The 19221-nt window shown below is 36.0% G+C and overlaps 1 protein-coding gene across 2 annotated transcripts; it reads right to left on the bottom strand.

Annotated features, from left to right (window-relative positions):
- Positions 1–274: 274 nt before the first annotated feature.
- LOC104232093 (uncharacterized) lies at positions 275–8199 on the bottom strand. 2 transcript variants are annotated; one of them, XM_009785191.2, is made up of 8 exons: positions 7816–8199; positions 6182–6918; positions 5690–5767; positions 4946–5180; positions 4290–4389; positions 2022–2157; positions 776–1129; positions 275–669 (listed from the first exon to the last, which is right to left on the bottom strand). In XM_009785191.2, exons 2-8 carry the CDS (start codon positions 6797–6799, stop codon positions 469–471), a joined length of 1722 nt encoding a protein of 573 aa, XP_009783493.1. In that variant the 5' UTR covers positions 6800–6918; positions 7816–8199; the 3' UTR covers positions 275–468. The 2 variants fall into 2 exon arrangements, with proteins under 2 accessions (XP_009783493.1, XP_009783494.1); XM_009785192.2 differs by having other exon boundaries at positions 7856–8199.
- Positions 8200–19221: the final 11022 nt, after the last annotated feature.

Raw genomic sequence — 19221 nt, 5'->3', positions numbered from 1 at the left:
ATTTTTTGCAGAATAAACCTTATTTTTATTTATGCACTTACTTTCTATTCATTTCACCTTTACTTCCAGTAGACCAATACTATGTTATACTCTTCAGTATGTTCTGAATCTCAATGACTTATGTTTCAGCAAATGGCTCTGCAATTTCAGTTTCCCCCCTTGTGTACAAGATAGTTGCAGTAAAGTTGGGAACGCTCGAGGATGAACTGAAATGCGTTAAAATCATTATTCCTGAATAGTAAACATCATCCATTTCGTCAGTTGTAGTCCCACGTTTACAAAGAAACGCCCAAATATTTTTATAAAAGAAAGAAGTTACTGGGAGTGAATTTATCACCCTCAAAGTACACTTGACTTATCATTTGACCACTACCAAAAAAGAACAAAGGAAAATCAATTGTATTGACCTTCTCCAAAACTTCAGAATCACACGTTCGACGTGCATTAACATCTGGAAAAAGAATTAACCTACTGCATAAACATGGAAATAGCTGCATGAATAGAGCTCTTGCGGGCAGAACCCTCACGCTTAACCAGTGAATGTGGTCCATTCCAGACAGATCTTTGATTATCGGCAAATAGGATTCGCGATAACTCCATAACTGTTGGATTTTCAAGATAGCGCAGGTTCTCCAACATCTTGGCTTTCTGATACTTGTCTTGCAACTCCTGTACAAAATTTTTTAGGCCATAATAGTCAGAATGTGCCTTTTGCATACTGGAAACAAAAGTACAAACAATACTTATCCCATAGTATTTGCTTTCCATGAATTACCTTTGGCCTCTGTTGCCCAGTTGCTGCATTTTCATCTCCATGCTGCACATTTTCTTTTCGAGTGTCATTCAGCAAATCTCCACCTGGCTCCACATTTTGCTTATGATGATGTGCTTTGCGCTCATATACAGACACATGACCTGACTGCAAATGCTCAGAGGTGACGCCCGCACTTTTACTTTGGATTCCCATTTCACTCTCCATCTCTTCCTCTAGCTTCTCATGTAAAGCTCCCTGATTTTCAGTTAACTTTCTCTCTGCTCCTTTTTTTTGTAGATTAGCATCACCACCTTGCTCAGGTGAATTCTCCATATTTGATGAGGTGTACTCTCGACTTTCAACAGGTGAAGTTCCCTTTTAGAATGAAAATGGATAAAGAACAGTTAGTAAGGATGCTAAAAGAACTGCAAAGAAGTATAGGAACCACGCAAGCTCATATGTGATAATTCAAAATAACCTTCTTTGAAATAAGTAAAAAGGATACAAAAATTGATGAAGAAATTTAGCTTTAGAAATTCACAGCTTGATTATTTATTCCCCTCAAGTTATTAAGGTTGAACTAGCATGTCTAAGATAAGAAATAAAACATAATTACAAGTATCAAAATGTGTGTCCACCACATCTGGAAGCAAAATTTGTTAAAGAGATGACAAATTATTTATTTTCATGTCTGCAACACACCTGCCAGGCCGGATTTTTGAAGGAGAAAAACAAATAAACTAATTTTTGAGAAGTTGCACTACATACTGTTTCAAATTACATATTTAACGAAAAAACGAAGCACATGAAGATACATTGCCTGGCAAAAGACTGAATTGGGATGCATCACAACGAGCTTCATCAATCAAATGACCAGCTATTACTTATTAGATATCCTTACAAATTCACTTCTAAATTCCAAGACGGGATACAATTGCAACAAGCTAAAGCATATGATACAGACGTTCCAACATTGAGGGGGAGTGTTAAGAATATTGTAATTATTGCTCAACTTAAATACCAATTAAGGAGACATCTTATCTAAGATCAAATAGGATCGATTAAGAAGATTCTTTGTCTATAATTATGTATTCTTATATTCCATCTTGTTTTAGAATATTTGTATATTGCTACTTGAATCCAAATAGGCCTTCTCTTCTTTCTCAACAGATTCTTATTGATTCCCTTATGTAAACTCTTAATTACAAAGTATTCTTAACAGATAGAAATATATAAAACAGGGGCAACAAAACAGAAACTTTAATACCTCTGGTTTATTCTCCTCTGGATAATCATCACTAGCCTCTTGGTCATCCAACAGCCGAGTGCTCTCCTCCCGCTCTTGCCTGCGTCGTATCATCACACATATAGCACAAAGGCATCCTTCCTTGTGCTTCTTGAGCCTGAAGGAAAGCCAATAAAATCAAGGAAAATAGATTACACCTTCAGTGATGGTATTAACAGTAAATTGATACCATACTACCACCTTTAGCCAATTTGTAACGTCACCAGTATATAGCAGAAACCGGAAACTCATGCAAAAGTCTGGGGAAGGGGATTATACTTTCTAAAAGAAAACAGAGAAAGAATTTAAGAAAGAAGTGTGATAGGGCTTCCGATTGCGTGACCTTATGATTCAAGAACCAGTAAACTACTAAATAAGATTCTGCAACATTCAAATTACCAAATATTAGTAGCTCTTAATTGTGGCATTTACTTGACCAAATCAAACGCTATTTCTGCCAGTGTTAATTTTGTTTGGCATTGAAAATTATCGCACTAATATATCTTTGGCATTTTCCAACTTCTAAGAAATTAAAATTGCCTTTGTATTTTGCTTAAGAATTTTCCTATTCTATATTATTTCCTCAAATTAAATACTCCAAGTCCTCCTAATCAATGTAAAAGAGGATCTTCTTTTACAGAACCTTTGTTGAAGAGTCCATAGCGATATTGAAGCTAGGCTAACTGTAAATTATTAAAAGTAAATAGAAACATGGTTGGAGATTATATATGCAGTTTTCCTATTTACTTTAGGGGCTGTTTGGTAATTCTGACTAGCATCACGAATATGCCAGATCAGATTTATCCAGCATTTAGTACGTGTTTTTGGTTTCTCTGGATTAAGCCAGTTTCACGATTGTGAAAAAATTGGGGACATTGTTGTTAAAGGTCTTAAAGCGCGCTTATGCTATGAAACTCGGTGAAGCACAGGTTGTGCACTTCGTGTTGCTTAGTTGGCATTTAATATAGGTGTCAAGGTATGAACGCATATATATCTTCACCAATTGGCTCTGTCTTTAAGAGCACATCACTAGACAAGAAATATAGTGACAAAATGGTACATTAGTTGTTACGCAATCGTCATGATTGAACTTTTAGTGATTATGAATAAGAAATTGGATATTTTTGGTATAAGAAAAAACGAGCCACTGAAAACCTAAAACTACATATTTTTGTTCTATATCAGTATTTTAAAATGGCGTCTGAACTCGATTGACATGATTTTAACTACAAATAATTAGCTTACTTGCAGTTTCCCATCCTTCTCCCTTACCATTATTTGGTCTCCTATCCTGCATGCCCTAGTAGTGACCTCCCTCCAATGACTTCGTCCTGTCGAGTGACTTCTCTCCTACTGTCGACCTCCTTCAAGATAAGGTCTCATGCATTGCATCTAGTTCACCATCTCCCCTCCTGCCAATGGAGCAATCCATTCCCTGACATCCCTTTCTCTGCTGCCCATAACCAGTCGTTGAGCTTCACTTCTCTCTGATAACCCCAGTGATCTCGTCCTTCTATGGAAAACACCCCCCCCCCCCACCCCCCAAAAAAAAATAAAAAAAATCACCCTGCTAATGCCACAAGTAGTGACTCTCTATCACTAAATGGCTTACTTAGGGTCGCCAGCAAGAATGCATTTTCCAAACTGACGGAAAAGATGCTTACCATCCAAGAAACTACACAAAATTTGCCTATAATTATGAGAAAGCAAAAGGTACAGCCAATTATCATAAGAAAAGAATTTCTTTGGTCTAAGGCTATGTTGCGCGGACTCTCCAAAATGTAGCCGCACCCGTGTCGGATCCTTCAAAAATGCACTACTTTTGGAGGATCCGACACGTATCCGGCCACATTTTTGGAGAGTCCGGGCAACATGGGTCTAAGGCAAACCCAGAAGGATAGGATTAGTTGTGGCACACAGTTGCTCCATAAAGGCGATAAGGCTTAATAATATTGCAATTGAGATATCTAGTTTGGACAGGAGTATAGCTATACATTCTCTGTTTGAGAAAAAAGATGTGCTTTTCAATGACGTCTTATCTTCCATCTCCTCGAACCTTTATCAATAAATGATGCGCAATTGCTACATTAACAGATAAAAAAAATTCATCTTTATAAACCTTTTTCTGGCTAGTTTTATGATAATAAGTGTTCAATTTCTCTACATGTACATTGTACAAACATGTCTAGACCCTGCATAGAAGTGATGGCCAATGAGAAAAGTATGTAATTCGAGCATACAACAACATACCCTTGAAGCCTTTTGTTCTTCTGACTAAAGGAACCACCTTTTGTAGGTTCCTTTCCATGACTTGAAGGTGTAGTGTCCTTAGTTTGACTGCTTTCGGCACCTAGTCGGATAAGAAGACGTGAGTTTTTTTTTTATATTTTGGTTAAAAGAAGAAATGAGTTAAATGCTGATTAGCGACAGTTTAAAGGCTCAAACAAGGAGAACACAAGATAGAAGAAATTATTTAGTGAACATTTAAATTAATGCTTTTCCATAACGATGAAGTATTGTATGACGATATATCAAATTGTATGCAGACACATAAGGGAAAAGAGAATTTTGGAAAAGAAGTGAAATTTTACTTGGTAAATGCAGAAGAAAGAAGAGAAAGGAACAAAGGGACTCCAGAGGCATATATCTCTTCCAGCCCTAAACCAAACTTTGATACTTTTTGTAGTCATATAAACAAATCTACCTGCTTCAAGTATGGAAACAAACAGACAAAACCACAAACCAAGACAAACACGTGCCAGTAGATAGTTGGCATAGAGTAGAGCATTCAAAATTGATGAACAATGCTTAATAGCTAGGCGTGCAGAAAAGGAAGACAAACATATAAGCAAATTCAGCAGATTGATACTGGTATGAGAATAGATTAAGGCGCTAGAGAGATTTACTTTGCAGATGATCACTGTATAAGCCAGCTGCTGTCCAGTACTTTGCAAAGTTCTTTTTCACCCGCTTCATGAGCTCCATAACGTAATCACCCTTATTATTGTATTTGTAGCAGTTATTCCATATATACTGCACATCCTTATAGACATCCTCGGAGTTCATGTACTTGACACCACTTTCCAGATTACTACATATTGTCCCGAAATCCATAGGCGTATCTATAACATCAAAATAATCCTGCCCCACACACCAGTTGAAGAATAATTTCATCATTAATGTATTAGAGGAAGGAAAAAGGGACAGGTAGAATAACCAATAGCTGAAGCTTTAAAAATACTATTCAGAAAACAGAGACTGCAACCTCTACATACTTTCAGCCATCACTTTTGCTTTTGGTTTGGGGGGGGGGGGAGGGGGTAGGATTTCTAGGTAAACCCAGTCATGATATTGGAATCGAGATGTAAATTGGAAACTTTCTTAATGCTACAAGAACTTGTTATACGTGAACAGTGGAAGTTGGTCCTGCCAATACCAAAATATACATAAGACTTTTCAGCCTACACGGGAACCATTTACAATAGCTTTAATCAGTGTAACAAATTTTACAGATTCTGTATTTACTTGTCAAAACCCTCTCACAGGGACATGAAATTCTTGGTGTTGAATTAGAACCTACAAAGCCAACTCTAGAATACATTACTCCTACTATGGAAGAAAGATACTAGAAAAGTAAATTATTTACTTACAGGAATTCCAAGAGCGATAGGATCAACTGGAACATTGAAGGGCTCTGCTGCATCCATTTTCATAATTTTTCTTATAACCTAAGTAGACAGGAAATAAAATTAATTTAGCATAGAAGTTATATCCTTAAGATACCTTTAAAAACTTGCATCTTCGAAGCATGGTAAAACACTATGTTTGGTTCCATGAAAGGGATGGGGAGGGGAAAGGAAAAAGAAGTTCATTGATATACTATCCATAAGCGGAGGTAAGGGTGAAAGAGAAGTAAAAGACATAGAATTTCTCATATCCGTCCAATTTTGGAGGACTAGAAAAGTTAATATGGAGGGGTAACCCTCCAATTCTACCTCCTCTCCGCTTTTACTTCCTTACCAACTAACAGCTATAACTCATAACCTTCCAACCCAACAAGCCAACACATATGGAATAGGTTAAAACTGTGCATTTTCTGAACACACCATTACAAATAGATTAGGTTTCTTTGTCCCGCTTACCTCCAAAGCAGTGTCTAGCTCCTGCTTGTTGAATCTCAAATCACGGCGAGGTAACTCAGGCTCTTGCTGTTTTGTCTTCTCTTCCTTCATCATTTCAGCATTACTACAAGGGCTCATGCTTGAAGAAAAGCCCTTTGAAGACTTAATCTTTATGCCTCCAGATTTTTTTGGCACATTTCCAGTGGTAGTTACATTATCCTCGGGCAATGAGTTTGCACTGTCTTCCATTTTCTCATTAGAAACAACCTGTTTTTCTGGACCAGCTTGCTGGCTACTTTTATCAGTATCACTAGGAGTAGCTGCTTCGGAAGAGGTACGCTGGGATTCTAACGGTTTTGAAGTTTTGATCTTTACTTTCATACGCCCATAAACTGCTAAACCTGCAGGTTTATCCCTTGGTGCACCAGAAGTAGCGATTACAGTTTTTTCCGGTAGACCAGTTACGGTAGAAGATGGTGTCTCAGCCTCAACTCCAGAGTCAACTCCATCATTGTCAGAGTCTTCTGTGCCAGAATTTGTTTCTGTATTCATACTACCATTATTAGGAGCATCCTCACTCGTTCCAGTTGTCCGAGGCTTCTTTGCGTTACCTTTTTTGCTTCCGCGTCGACGCTTCATCTTTTGTGAACAAATACTTAAAGTGAGTAATAGTCTTTAGTCAGTTGAAACTCTCAAAAGGACAAAACTAGGTTGTATATCTAGCACTAGGCTGCTTCAAGCAGGAAAGTATTGTCAGCCTACAAAAACCGCGATAAACAGGGAACAGTTAGAAAAATAATCCAATTTACAAACTATACAAAACTAATCCCAAAACATATTATTGCAATCAGGTGCAACATCAGTAATTCAAAAGCCCTACTTGGACAAAAAACACCAATTTTTCTACTTGTAAACTTGACATGGATCTGCTGCACCTCGAAACAACATACTCATTGATTTTAAATTAAGAAGACATTACAATACACTTCCACTTTTTGATGAGAAATGTATCTTGGGCCTAACTCGATCTCTAAAGCTAGCTCATGAGGTGAGGACCCCAGTCCATATAAGAAGACCAAATATCCACGTCCCACCTGATGTCCGACAATTCAACCGTTTTAGCAAGAATTTTGCTGTACTAGTCTCTTCCATAAAGAAAAGTTAATTAAACATACATGTACTCTTCAAAAACAACCTGCTGAACACACACAGTTAATGTATACATTAAATCTCTTTTCAGAACAAAGAAAAAGGGATTGAAATTTAAAATTACCAACAATGAGAGCACAACAAAATCAAACCCTAGAATCCACCAACAATCAAGATATAAGAGAAAAGAGAGGAGAAAATCCAATCTAACTTAAACCATGAATTAAATAGCAAAAACAAGAACTTCTGACAAACCAACATAACCCAAAAACTACAATGAGAATTAGCAAAAGAAAAAAGGAAATAAGAGCTCGAAATATCAGAATGAACGATCAAGAACTTCAAAGATACAATTTTGGACGACCCGACAAATCCCATTATACAAAACAAGAGAACATATGAGTAGAAAACTAAAATTCTACAATAAAAATACACAGCTAAGAGTAGGAATCTGTAAAAGAACTAAAGATTTTAGGTAGTGAAGGGCTTGAGGCTAAGAGCCCCACCATTTCCTTTGTAGTTTTAGCCTTCAGTTGGAGAGCTTACTCTTTTCTTTTTGAATCTCCCTCGCTTATGCGTTGATATACGTTGCGGTTGAAGTCGAAAAATATGAAAGGACCCCGAAAACACAAAAGCGATTTCGAAATTACAGAGGAAATCCACAAAAAAACCCTTTTTCTTTAGTTTTCACTTTTCCCTTTCCCTGTCGACATACTGCAATTAATATAGAATTTTCTTATGTAAACATTAACCCTCCAAATTTTTAAAAAATTTCACCCAGCTCCCCTCATCTTTTACTTTGACTAAATTACGCTTTTAGGACCTAATTTATAGAGTTGTGTGCAAATTAAATGTCTGAATGTTGGAGGCGGACAAGTTTCTTTGATTAGACATTTTTTGAAGTTGGAAAGCTATTTGGAGTTAAAGAATTAGCAATTGCCAAACTTAGGAAAACAAACTATGTGTTCTTTTCTTGACATATTATCATGTACCCAAACAAGCAAAAAGGAAAAGGAAAGAAAAATGAGAAGCGGGGGGGGGGGGGGGGGATCAGTTAAGCATTTCCAATGTTAAAAAGCAAATAATTTACGGTATTTAAAAAACGGAAAAGGACCATATATTCCAGTGAATTATATGAAATTATATATATTTGTCCGTCAATAAAAGGTGGGCTCACATATGTCCTTGTTGTGTATAAGGTGGCTCACATATACCCTCTTTTAGACGGACCTTACTAATAAAATGTTTAGCACCAAATTTTAACACGTATCACAATGTAGTGCATTCCATCTATACTCTAATTTAAATAATAAATCAATCCGACTCATCACCCTTATTTTATTAAACCGACCCGACCCAGTACCTTACAATAAACCCCGATCATGTTATATTACCCCACTCTCTCACCTATGCTTTCTTCTCTAAATGCTCCTCTCACGATAATTGATGGTCAATAAAAAGTGAGCTCATTATTAGAAAAGTGTGCTCATTTCAACTGGTTTTTAGCTGCAGAATAGTTTAAACCCCTGATTTTGTTTATCGGGACTTAAAAAATTCAGCTTTCATATTGGAGGTCAATAACAGAATATTGATCTTTTCTTTGCAATTCTTTTTTGTTTTTCAGTGATTTTTACCATTGGCACATATAGCATCAATGACAGGAGGCAGTAAATTCTGTTTTCTCTTGGATTCCACTTTCATGTTGTTGGTTGTTGTCGTTAAAGTGACGTTGGCTTAAAATTGTGTGCTCGATGATGATATTCTGTTGAACTGTGGAGGTCATGACGGTCTTGAAGACGCCGATGGCCGAAAATGGGGTTCGGATGTTCGGTCACCGTAGTTGAAGGGTAGCAAGTTATGGGGTAATGTAATAGGATTAGGGTTTATTGTAGGGTACTGGGTCGGGTCGGTTTAATTAAATAAGGGTGATGGGTCGGGTTGATTTATTATTTAAATTAGGGTATTGATAGGTTACAAGTACTTTGGTCATGCGTACTTTGCTTTATGTTTTGATGATATAAGGAACTTGTTACACATTTACAAGACCTTAAGATCACAAGGTTCAAGGTTGGGGATCTATCTTGCATTATGATTTAACTCTTCAGAGTGGAAGGAACAACTGAGGGAACAGGTCCCTACCAGTTCCCGAGGAGACTGTGCGAAGTCAACTCTCCAGTTGGAAAGTTGCTGCATGCACATGCTACAGTGCAGGAACAGTGCTGCAATCAACTTTTCAGGGAAGACTTTTTACCTACCTTGTTTACTTCATTATAAGTGATGTCACACATGTATATATACAATCAAGGGAGGTAAAACACATTCACTTGAACTTTTCAGAAGCTCATTCACGTTACTATTCAGCAAGAAAGTTTCAAGTGCTTCAAGAATAAAGAACAAAGCAACTACGGACCAGTTCTCACATTGAGTTATTGTATGTCCTTAGATGAGTTGTAATTTTGTCACGGTTCTTTAATTGTAAATCCTATCTAGCTTATTTAGAAGCATTCTATAGGAACCCCTTTGTAAACCTTAAACCAGTGCGTTTGAGTCTTGGCTAGAGTTTGTAATAACTCTATTACAAAGGCTTGTAATAGAGTATTACAAGTTAGGAACGGATTAAGAGGTTAATTCCTAGGTTGCATAGGTTGTAATCTAAAAGTTGCTAAGTAGTGAAGTTGAAATCCTACAAGGGTAGGTCGTGGTTCTTAATCCCGTTGAGCTGGGAATTTTCCACGTAAAATTCCTTTTGCCATTTATTTACTACTGTGTATGTGTACTGTTGAACCTGATAGAGAACCTGGTTCTCTATAGAGTTTGATGGACCCTTATATTCTATCAGGTATAGATGGAATGCACCAGATTGTGACACGTGTCAAAATCTGGTGCTAACATTTTATTAGTGAGGTCCATCTAAAAAAGGGCATATGTGGGCCACCTTATACACGGCAAGGGCACATGTGAGCCTATATTTTACGACAGGCTAATGTGTACAATTTCGTATAGTTCATTGGCATATATGGACTTTTTCCGTTTAAAAATATCCTTGACCCGCACATAGTTATTGTTTCTATCGGATTAGTAGAGTTTATGTTGCATTTACTTTACTTATTTATTAAGTTATTCATCAAAGTTTATCAGGTTGGCATAATTTTACTTGTCAAGTATTTCTCTACCGGATTGGTGGATTTATGTCATAGTTACTCTACCTATCTGTTAAGTGTTCATCGAAGTTTACCCGATTCATATAAGTTTTTTGTATTATTTTAACAAAGTGTTATTTGAATTTGCAACTTCAATTTCGATCAAATCACCACAAATCTGTTTCAAATGATCTCCAATTTGAAACTAAGGCTTTCAAATACCTACACAAATATACCTAAATTACTAATGTAGCCAAATAACACTAAAACAAAAAGAACCACTTTGTCTTTTTCAATACTTTCTAAAATCCACCACCAAACAAGAATTTCAAGATTTAAATATTAAAAAATTATGGTGTTCAAGTAAAAAAAAACATGGGCATTTTGTTAAAATAGTAAAAATGCAGACATTTTGTCAAGACTAGTCCCATTGAGAGGCATGCCATGCAATTTTTTGATAGTATAAGGCTAAGGCCCAGTGCTACAGCTGCTATATTAAGGCAATCACGTCAACTTCCAAATAGGGGTGGGCATAAAATCTGAAAACCAAATTCCAAATTGAACCAAATTAATTTGGTATTTCGATTTTGATTTTTTCGATACAAAAATTACAGTATTTCGATACGGTATATGGTATTGAGTTTTTAATCAAATCTAAGTCCAACTATATTTTTATTTTCCAGCCCAACTATATTTTTATTTTCTATAGTTCAAAATTCTGTATATAGGATAATACACAATTTATTTTCTAGCTATACATTTGAGGAGCAGTGAATACATTGATGTAGTTAATTGATTTTAGTTACATTGAAAGACTTTGGTATGATACCGAAACCGTACCGAACCAAATAAGAAAAAACTGAATCGTACCGAACTACTTTGGTACGGTATTTAGTACGCACAATTGATATATTGAAGTACCAAACCATAATTGTTAAATACCGGACCAAAGTACCAAATGCTCACCCCTACTTCCTAATATGATTGTTCGATTTCTATTTCAAATAATTTTTCTTTTCCAAATCTCTAACAAATTATATATCCAAAGTCAAATGCCATTGACCTTGATCTTTAGGTTGTTACTGCATATACGCTTAATTCGGTAAAAATTGTACAGGGCGCCTTATTTGGTCGCCCCCATTTAATCTATACCCATTTTTTAAAAACGTTTTAGCTTATACTCATTTTTAAAACAATTTCAACCCATTTCTCCTCCTCCTTCCCCTCTTTCTTCTTCTTCTTCTTCTTCTTCTTCTTCTTCTTCTTCTTCTTCTTCTTCTTCTTCTTCTTCTTCTTCTTCTTCTTCTTCTTCTTCTTCTTCTTCTTCTGCTGCTGCTGCTATTGGTGCTGCTATGAAACTTCAGTTCATGGGATGATTGTCATAAGTATGTTTATCAGATTATTTAAAAATAAATTATAAATAATTACGTAAGTTAGTAGACAATAATTTGTGAATATTTCCACGTAATTCTATTTTTTTCACGTTTATTGTTTCCAAAATGTATGATTTAGATACTGTTGGCAATCAGATTATTTTATAATAGTAATACACTATGAAAGAATAAGGTGATTATTTATCTAGTATGTTAGAAAGTTTTTTCAAAAACTTCAGCTTATATAGTGCTGAAGTTTTTACAAATGAATTAAATAACTCAAACATCTTCTGGTGAAGTTTTTGAAAAAGCTTTATGACAAAACTAATGAATCCAGGACAAAAAAAACTTCAACTTATATAGTGTTGAAGTTTTTACAAATGAACTAAATAATTTCAACATCTTCTACTGAAGTTTTTGAAAAAGCTTATCCAGGACAAAAAAAACTTTAGCCTATTTAGTGCTGAAGTTTTTACAAATGAACTAAATAACTTCAGCATCTTCTGCTGAAGTTTTTGAAAAAGCTTTATGATAAAACTAATGAATCCAGGACAAAAAAACTTCAGCTTATTTAGTGCTAAATTTTTTACAAATGAACTAAATAACTTCAGCATCTTCTGCTGAAGTTTTTGAAAAAGCTTATTCAGGGCAAAAAAACTTCAGCGTATTGCCTTTGCTACTTTAGGCTCGTCTGCTGAAGTTTTGCGTGATTGCCTTTGCTACTTCAGCCCCGTATGTTGAAGTTATGCGAAAAAGTGGGTACGCTTGTAATTTTTTTTGTAAAGCGGGCACAAGTGAAAACGTGACCCAAAAAGCGGGTATAGATGCAAATGCTCCCTTAATTCGTAAATGGAATTTTTTTATTCCTATATATTATATGAAACTATATTACCCTCCCTACTCAAGTTTTACTATAATTACATTTTATATACTCAATTACCATTTATGTACATTTTAAGGGAATTAATGATAATAATTAGTATCCTAAAATTACTCTAACATATATTTCATTCCTCCATATTTCTGTGACGACCCGGCCAGTCGTCTCATGAGTTACCGCTTCGTTTCCCCTATTTTAGCTTTTTTACACTTCGTTATCCATGTTTTATGTGATCGAGTTGATTAGTTCGAGTTCGGAGAGGATTTGGTAAGAAATGAGACACTTAGTCTCTTTTAAGAAGACTTAAGTTGGAAAAGTCAACCGGGTGTTGACTTATGTGTTAGAAGGCTCGGAAGTGAGTTCCGATGGTTCATTTAGCTTCGGGAGGTGATTTGTGACCTAGGAGCGCGATCGGAATGGGTTTTGGAGTTGTAGAGAAGATTTAGACTTGAATTGGCGAAATTGATATTTCGGCAAATTCCGGTTGATAGGCGAGATTTTGATATAGGGTCGGAATAGAATTTCGAGAGTTGCAGTAGCTTCATTGTGTCATTTGGGATGTGTGTGCAAAAATTTCAGGCCATTCGGACGAATTTGATAGACCTTTTGATCGAAAGCATAATTTAAGAGTTCTTAGGCTTGACTCCTATGTTAAATTGATAATTTGATGTTGTTGTGAGCGTTCCGAAGTTTTGAGCAAGTTTGAACGATGTCATGGGATATGTTAGTGCAATTGGTTTGAAGTTCTGGGAGTTCCGGGATATTTTAGTGCAAAAATCATAGTTGTAGCAGGTCTACAGGGGTTGCAGGCCCCGGAACTCACTCACGCGGTCCGCACAAAAATAAGTGTGCCCGCGTTGAGTGCTGTGCGGACCGCACAAAAGCGGCCGCGGCCGCGGTAGGTGTCGCGCAGACCACACAAAAGTGGGCGCGGTAGGCGTTTGCGCGGACCGCACTGGCTTGCGCAGACTGCGGTCGTTTTGGTGCGGCCTGCGGTAGCTGAAACCTGAGGGGTACCTATAAATACGTGGTCTTGGGTTTTATTTAATATTTTAACCTAGAGAGCTCAGATTTTGGCGATTTTTCGAAGATTTTTCAAGAAATTCATCGGGGTAAGTGATTTTAACTCAGATTTGGCTAGAATACATGAATCTATCACTGAATTCATCATTTAATTCGTGATTTGAGATGGAATTTGGGAAGAAAATTGTGAAACCTTTCAAAAATGTAAAATGATGATTTGAATGACCAAATGGTATCGGAATTGGATAATTTTGGTATGGTTAGACTCCTGAGGGTATGAGGATTCTGAAAATGTAAATTTCACCCGATTCCGAGATGTGGGCACGGGGCTCGGGTTTTGCTAATTTCGAGATTTTTGATATTTTTCGAATGTTTTCGCTTGGGCTTTGTTCCCTTAGCATATTGTGACGTATTCGTTCTGATTTTGGATAGATTCGGCGCGCGTGGAGGTCAATTCGAGGGTCAAAGGCGTCGCGAGCTAGAGAATTAGCTAGTTAGAGGTGAGTGATGGTTGTAAATGATGTCCTGGGGGTTTGAAACCCCGGATTGCACATCGTAGTGCTATATTGAGGCAAGATACGCGCTGGATAATGAGCGTGGGGTCTTTCCCTACTGGGGATTGTGACTTGGTTCATCCCGATTGATGATTTTACCGAATATTTGACTGAAATTCATTTGTTATCATCATGATTTAGGCTGATTGCCATATTTGGGCTTCGTGCCAACTATTTGAACCCTTCGGGGATTTTTATCACTGTTTCCTCACTACTTGACTTATTATTTGAACTTAGTCCTGTTGATATCTACTGTTTTACAAACTCAGCCACTTTTACTCAGTTTTGAAACTAAAATGATATTTCTACATCATGTTTTGGGTTGAGGACTACTGTTTTACTAATGCCCAAGGGGCTTATGATGATTTCTGGACTGAGTGAGGCCGAGGGCCATAAGTGAGGATATGCTGAGTGATATGAGGCAGAGGGCCTGAGTTACTATTTATGCCACGCGGTGGCTTGAGTGATGTGAGGCCGAGGGCCTGAGATACTTTATATGCCACGTGGTGGCTTGAGTGATGTGAGGATATGCTGAGTGATGATGCCACGAGGTGGCTTGATATAGCGCTTGGGCCGTAAGGGGCCCCTCCGGAGTCTGCACACCCACAGTGAGGCGGGTACTCATTATTTTGAGTGATTGATGCTATGCCCGAGGGGCTGATATGAGTGATTGTGAGGTAGCTCGAGGGGCTGATACTATTCCGAGAGTGAGCCCGGGAGGCTGATACTATACTGAGAGTGAGCCCGAGGGGCTGATACTATGCTTAGCGATTGATACTGAGCCCGAGGGGCGGATTTCTACTTGTTATTTACCTGTTAAATTACCTGTTTTACTTGTTTTAAAAAGGAATATCATTTGATTCTTCACTGATTTACTACTTTAAGTGATTTTACTGCTTAATATGGAACTGCTCTGTGTCTTTACGTGTTTTCATACTTTTAGCCATTATTTATAATTGTTACTCACTGAGTCGGAGTACTCACATTACTCTCTGCACCATGTGTGCAGATTCAGGCATCGCAGAGTCCGCTCCTGAGTGCTGATTCTCCCAGTCCAGGCAGTGATTCGGAGACTACGAGGTAGCTGTTGGCGTTCGCAGCTCTGTGCCTCCCTCATCTTATCATTTCCATGTTTTAGAACTATTGTATCGAATTCAGTGTTCAGTAGACTTGTATCCGGATCCTTAGTTGCTCATGACTTGTGACACCCCGATTTGGGTTGTGTCGGGATGGTTCTTGCTATTGTTAATGTTAAAATTCCGCAATTTATGAGTATTATATTATATGTTATTACTGTTTATGAAGATTAACTGTTTAAAAGAGGTGTTCCGTTTTGGTCTGGTTGGCCTTGTCTTCACGAGAAGCGCCATCACGACCGGGTTTGGGGATTGGGTCGTGACAGTTTCTCTCTCCACATCCCATCCCCCTCCCCTACGTATCTTGCACCCACTCACGATTCCACCATTGACAACCATTAAAAAGCTTTGAAGCTTTGAATTCGAATTTGGGTTTTCAAAAAAATATTATTTGTTTGAATTGGATGTTGTTGCAAAGAATTGAGAATTCTCTCTACGTCTCTCTTTATCTCTCAATCCCTAATTTCAGTAATGTAAAGCAAAGGAAAAAAGAGCAGCAATTCCACTATTGACATCCATTAAAAAGCTTTGAAGCTTTGAATTCGAATTTAGGTTTTCAAAAATCATTATTTATTTGGATTGAGTGTTGTTGCAAATAATTGGGAATATGGTTTGGAGTTTATATCTCAATTTTGAGAGGTTTTGGTGAAGATTAGACTTGATTTTGGCTGAATTTCAGATTGAAACTCGAAGAAGAAGAAGAAGAAGAAGACATGATATACATTATATTTACGAAATTGTAGTAAAATTGTAGAAAAATTGTATTCTGTTGTTTATATATTTTTTATTTATTTATTTATTTATTTAACTATTGTATGAAAGTTGAACAACATTGTACAAAAATTATATTTAAGTTGTATGATATTGTAGTTGTATATAACTGAGTATAATTAATGTATGAAAATTGTAGATAAGTTGTATAATATATAATTAGTTGTATGAAATTTATTTTTACTATGTATAAATCAGATACAAAATATACAAAAGACATATTGTATAAATTTTATATAAATTTTGTATTTAATTTGTATGTTATTGTAGTTGTATTAACCAGTTAGAAATAATGTGTGAAAGTTGTAGATAAATTGTATAATATATAATTAGTTGTATGAAATTTATTTTTAGTATAAATCATATACAAAATATACAAAAGACATACTATTGTATAAATTTTGTATTTGTTTCTATGCATTTTTATTCACGTTTAGGGTTCTTTTGTCATTTAATTATCTTCTCTTATTTAACTTGAAATCTTAATCCATGTACTGGAAAGTTTTCAAATGCAAAGCCATAGGTAAGAGATTATTTTGTTAGTGAAGATAGTCCTGCTACCTTAAAATCATACCGTCATGTTCAGAGGTGGAATGTATATATTTTATCACCATCCACAAAGTTTGGCACTCCGCAAGGTCATCATGCCTTCAATTGTCCCAATATTTTTTTTGTAAGTTTTTAATGAGGCACATTATCTTACATGGACATCCAAGGGGGAGTGTTATGAATAGTTTGTACATTGGATACTACTTTGGATACTACATTGGATGCTACATTGGATGCCCATGTTGTGAATAACTTAAAGATTAAATTTCCTACTTTATGTCCATCATCTTTACTTTTTATGCCTATAAAAGGCCATGTAATTGCAATGGAAAAATACACCAAAGTGAAAGAAGAAAACACTTCTCCCTTCTTTCTATCTCTTCTTATTTACATTTTACTGCATTACTTTTATTTTATTATACGTTATCAACACGAAGCTCTAATTTTATTCTTAACTCCCGCTAAGTTGAGCCATATTTTATTAAGGTATGTATCATTATAATCATCTTATTTATGGCAGTACATATCATATGCTTACTGTTTGCAGATTACTTGTGCGCTTGGGCATCTTAAATAGTTTAAGTACATTGCAGTGATTAAATAACTATTTCCTTCCGTGCTCAACTCTTAGAGGACCTCAAAGTCATCAAACTAGCTATGCACTAATGTCATGGACTCCCTGGATCAAAACATATCTTTAAGGCATTTTGAAGAACTGTGAGAAATGAATTGACAAGCAATAATTTTTTAATTACTTTATATTTATTGGAACATATAAATAATGTTAGTCACGTTCAATTCTATTAACACATATATATCAATAATATAAAGTAAAATGAAACAAGTATGTAATTTCTACTTTATGGCAAGAATAAAATGAAATAGTAGATTGTTAACATGATATAGCTCTATTTTCATTTCTTTTACCTTAATCGTTTTGTTTTCATTAATTGTTTATTATTATAATTATTTCTCTAACTTATTCATCTTTTATGATAGTTTTCACTATGTCAAATTTATCAAAACTTGAATTTGTGGCACTTGACATCACCGGAAGGAACTATTTATCATGGGTTCTTGATGCTGAAATTCACCTTGACGCTAAAGGTCTTGGAAATACTATTATACAAGGAAATGAAGCATCAAATCAGGATAAAGCGAAGGCCATGATTTTCCTTCGTCATCATCTACATGAAGGGTTAAAAACTGAATATTTAACCGTAAAAGATCCACTTGAATTATGGATTAATTTGAAGGATCGATATGACCACCTAAAACTTACGGTATTACCGAAAGCTCGGTATGAGTGGATACATTTAAGGTTGCAAGACTTTAAAACCGTAAGTGAGTATAATTCTGCTATCTTTAAAGTAAGTTCTCTATTAAAATTATGTGGAGACACTATCACAGATGAGGACTTATTGGAAAAAATATTTTCTACTTTTCACGCTTCAAATGTGGTGCTACAACAACAATACCGTGAAAAAAGTTTTAAGAAATATTCTGAGTTAATCACATGCCTGCTTGTGGCTGAGCAGAATAATACTCTATTAATGAAAAATCATGAAGCTTGTCCCACCGGGTCAGCTCCATTTCTGGAAGTGAATGTTGTAGCAACATATGATAAGTTTGAAAGAAAACAAAATAATTACCGTGGTCGAGGACATGGTCGTAAATGTGGACGTGGCAGGGGCCGAAACAATTATCGTCATTATGGTGGAAATAAATTGGAGAACAATAAGGGTTCTCAAATTAATCATTCAAAAGGTAAAACTAGTATGTGTCACCGATGTGGTATGAGAGGTCATTGGGCACGCATTTGTCGTACGCCAGAACATTTTGTCAAACTTTATCAAGCCTCCCTCAGGAAAAAAGAAAATAATGTGGAGGCACACTTGACCTTTCAAAATAATGATGATGAAGCAGGCCCCTCAAATAAATATGATTCTAAGGCACATCTTGCATATAAAGATGATGATTTTGAAGGCCTAACAAATATTACTCATTTAGAAGTTGGAGACTTCTTTGAGGATATTGACTGAAGAACTAATCATCTTACTGGGGAATGAAGCTATAAAAGTTGTTATTTTTATGTTTGCAACTAGTTTATTTTTCTTGAGTGTATTTTCCTAATGCATCATGTGTTGCTAGTTTCTACATTCCTAATGTATTTCTTAATATTTTTTTCGCTTGTCTTTCATATTTCTTATGATGTATTATTTGTTTTTTTATGAAGAATATGAAAATTTCCCAGTCTTCAGTTGGACTCAAGATTAATAAAGATGATATATGTCTTCTGGATAGTGCTACAACACACACTATTTTAAAAGATAAGAGATATTTCTCTTATTTGGTAATGAAAGAAGCGAATGTTAATACAATATCCGGTAGTACAAGATTAATTGAAGGTTCTGGAAGAGCCAATTTATTACTACCAGGAGGAACAAATTTGGCTATTGATGAAGCACTATATTGTAGTAAATCTC

Source organism: Nicotiana sylvestris, chromosome 1 (genome assembly GCF_000393655.2).
Source record: "Nicotiana sylvestris chromosome 1, ASM39365v2, whole genome shotgun sequence".
In the NCBI taxonomy this organism is placed as follows: Eukaryota; Viridiplantae; Streptophyta; class Magnoliopsida; order Solanales; family Solanaceae; genus Nicotiana; species Nicotiana sylvestris.
The sequence above is the reverse complement of the archived record's forward strand: the minus strand, read 5'-3'. Positions and strand labels throughout refer to the sequence as shown.

What these genes read in the sequence shown, in the direction of transcription:
- LOC104232093 (XM_009785191.2), bottom strand. Translation starts at nt 6,799, where the DNA reads ATGAAGCGTCGACGCGGAAGCAAAAAAGGTAACGCAAAGAAGCCTCGG. An exon ending in AGCTAGACACTGCTTTGGAG is followed by an intron (nt 5,768 to 6,181) that starts GTAAGCGGGACA and finishes CTGTCTACTTAG; the next exon opens with GTTATAAGAAAAATTATGAA. An exon ending in CAGAGGAGAATAAACCAGAG is followed by an intron (nt 1,130 to 2,021) that starts GTATTAAAGTTT and finishes TCATTCTAAAAG; the next exon opens with GGAACTTCACCTGTTGAAAG.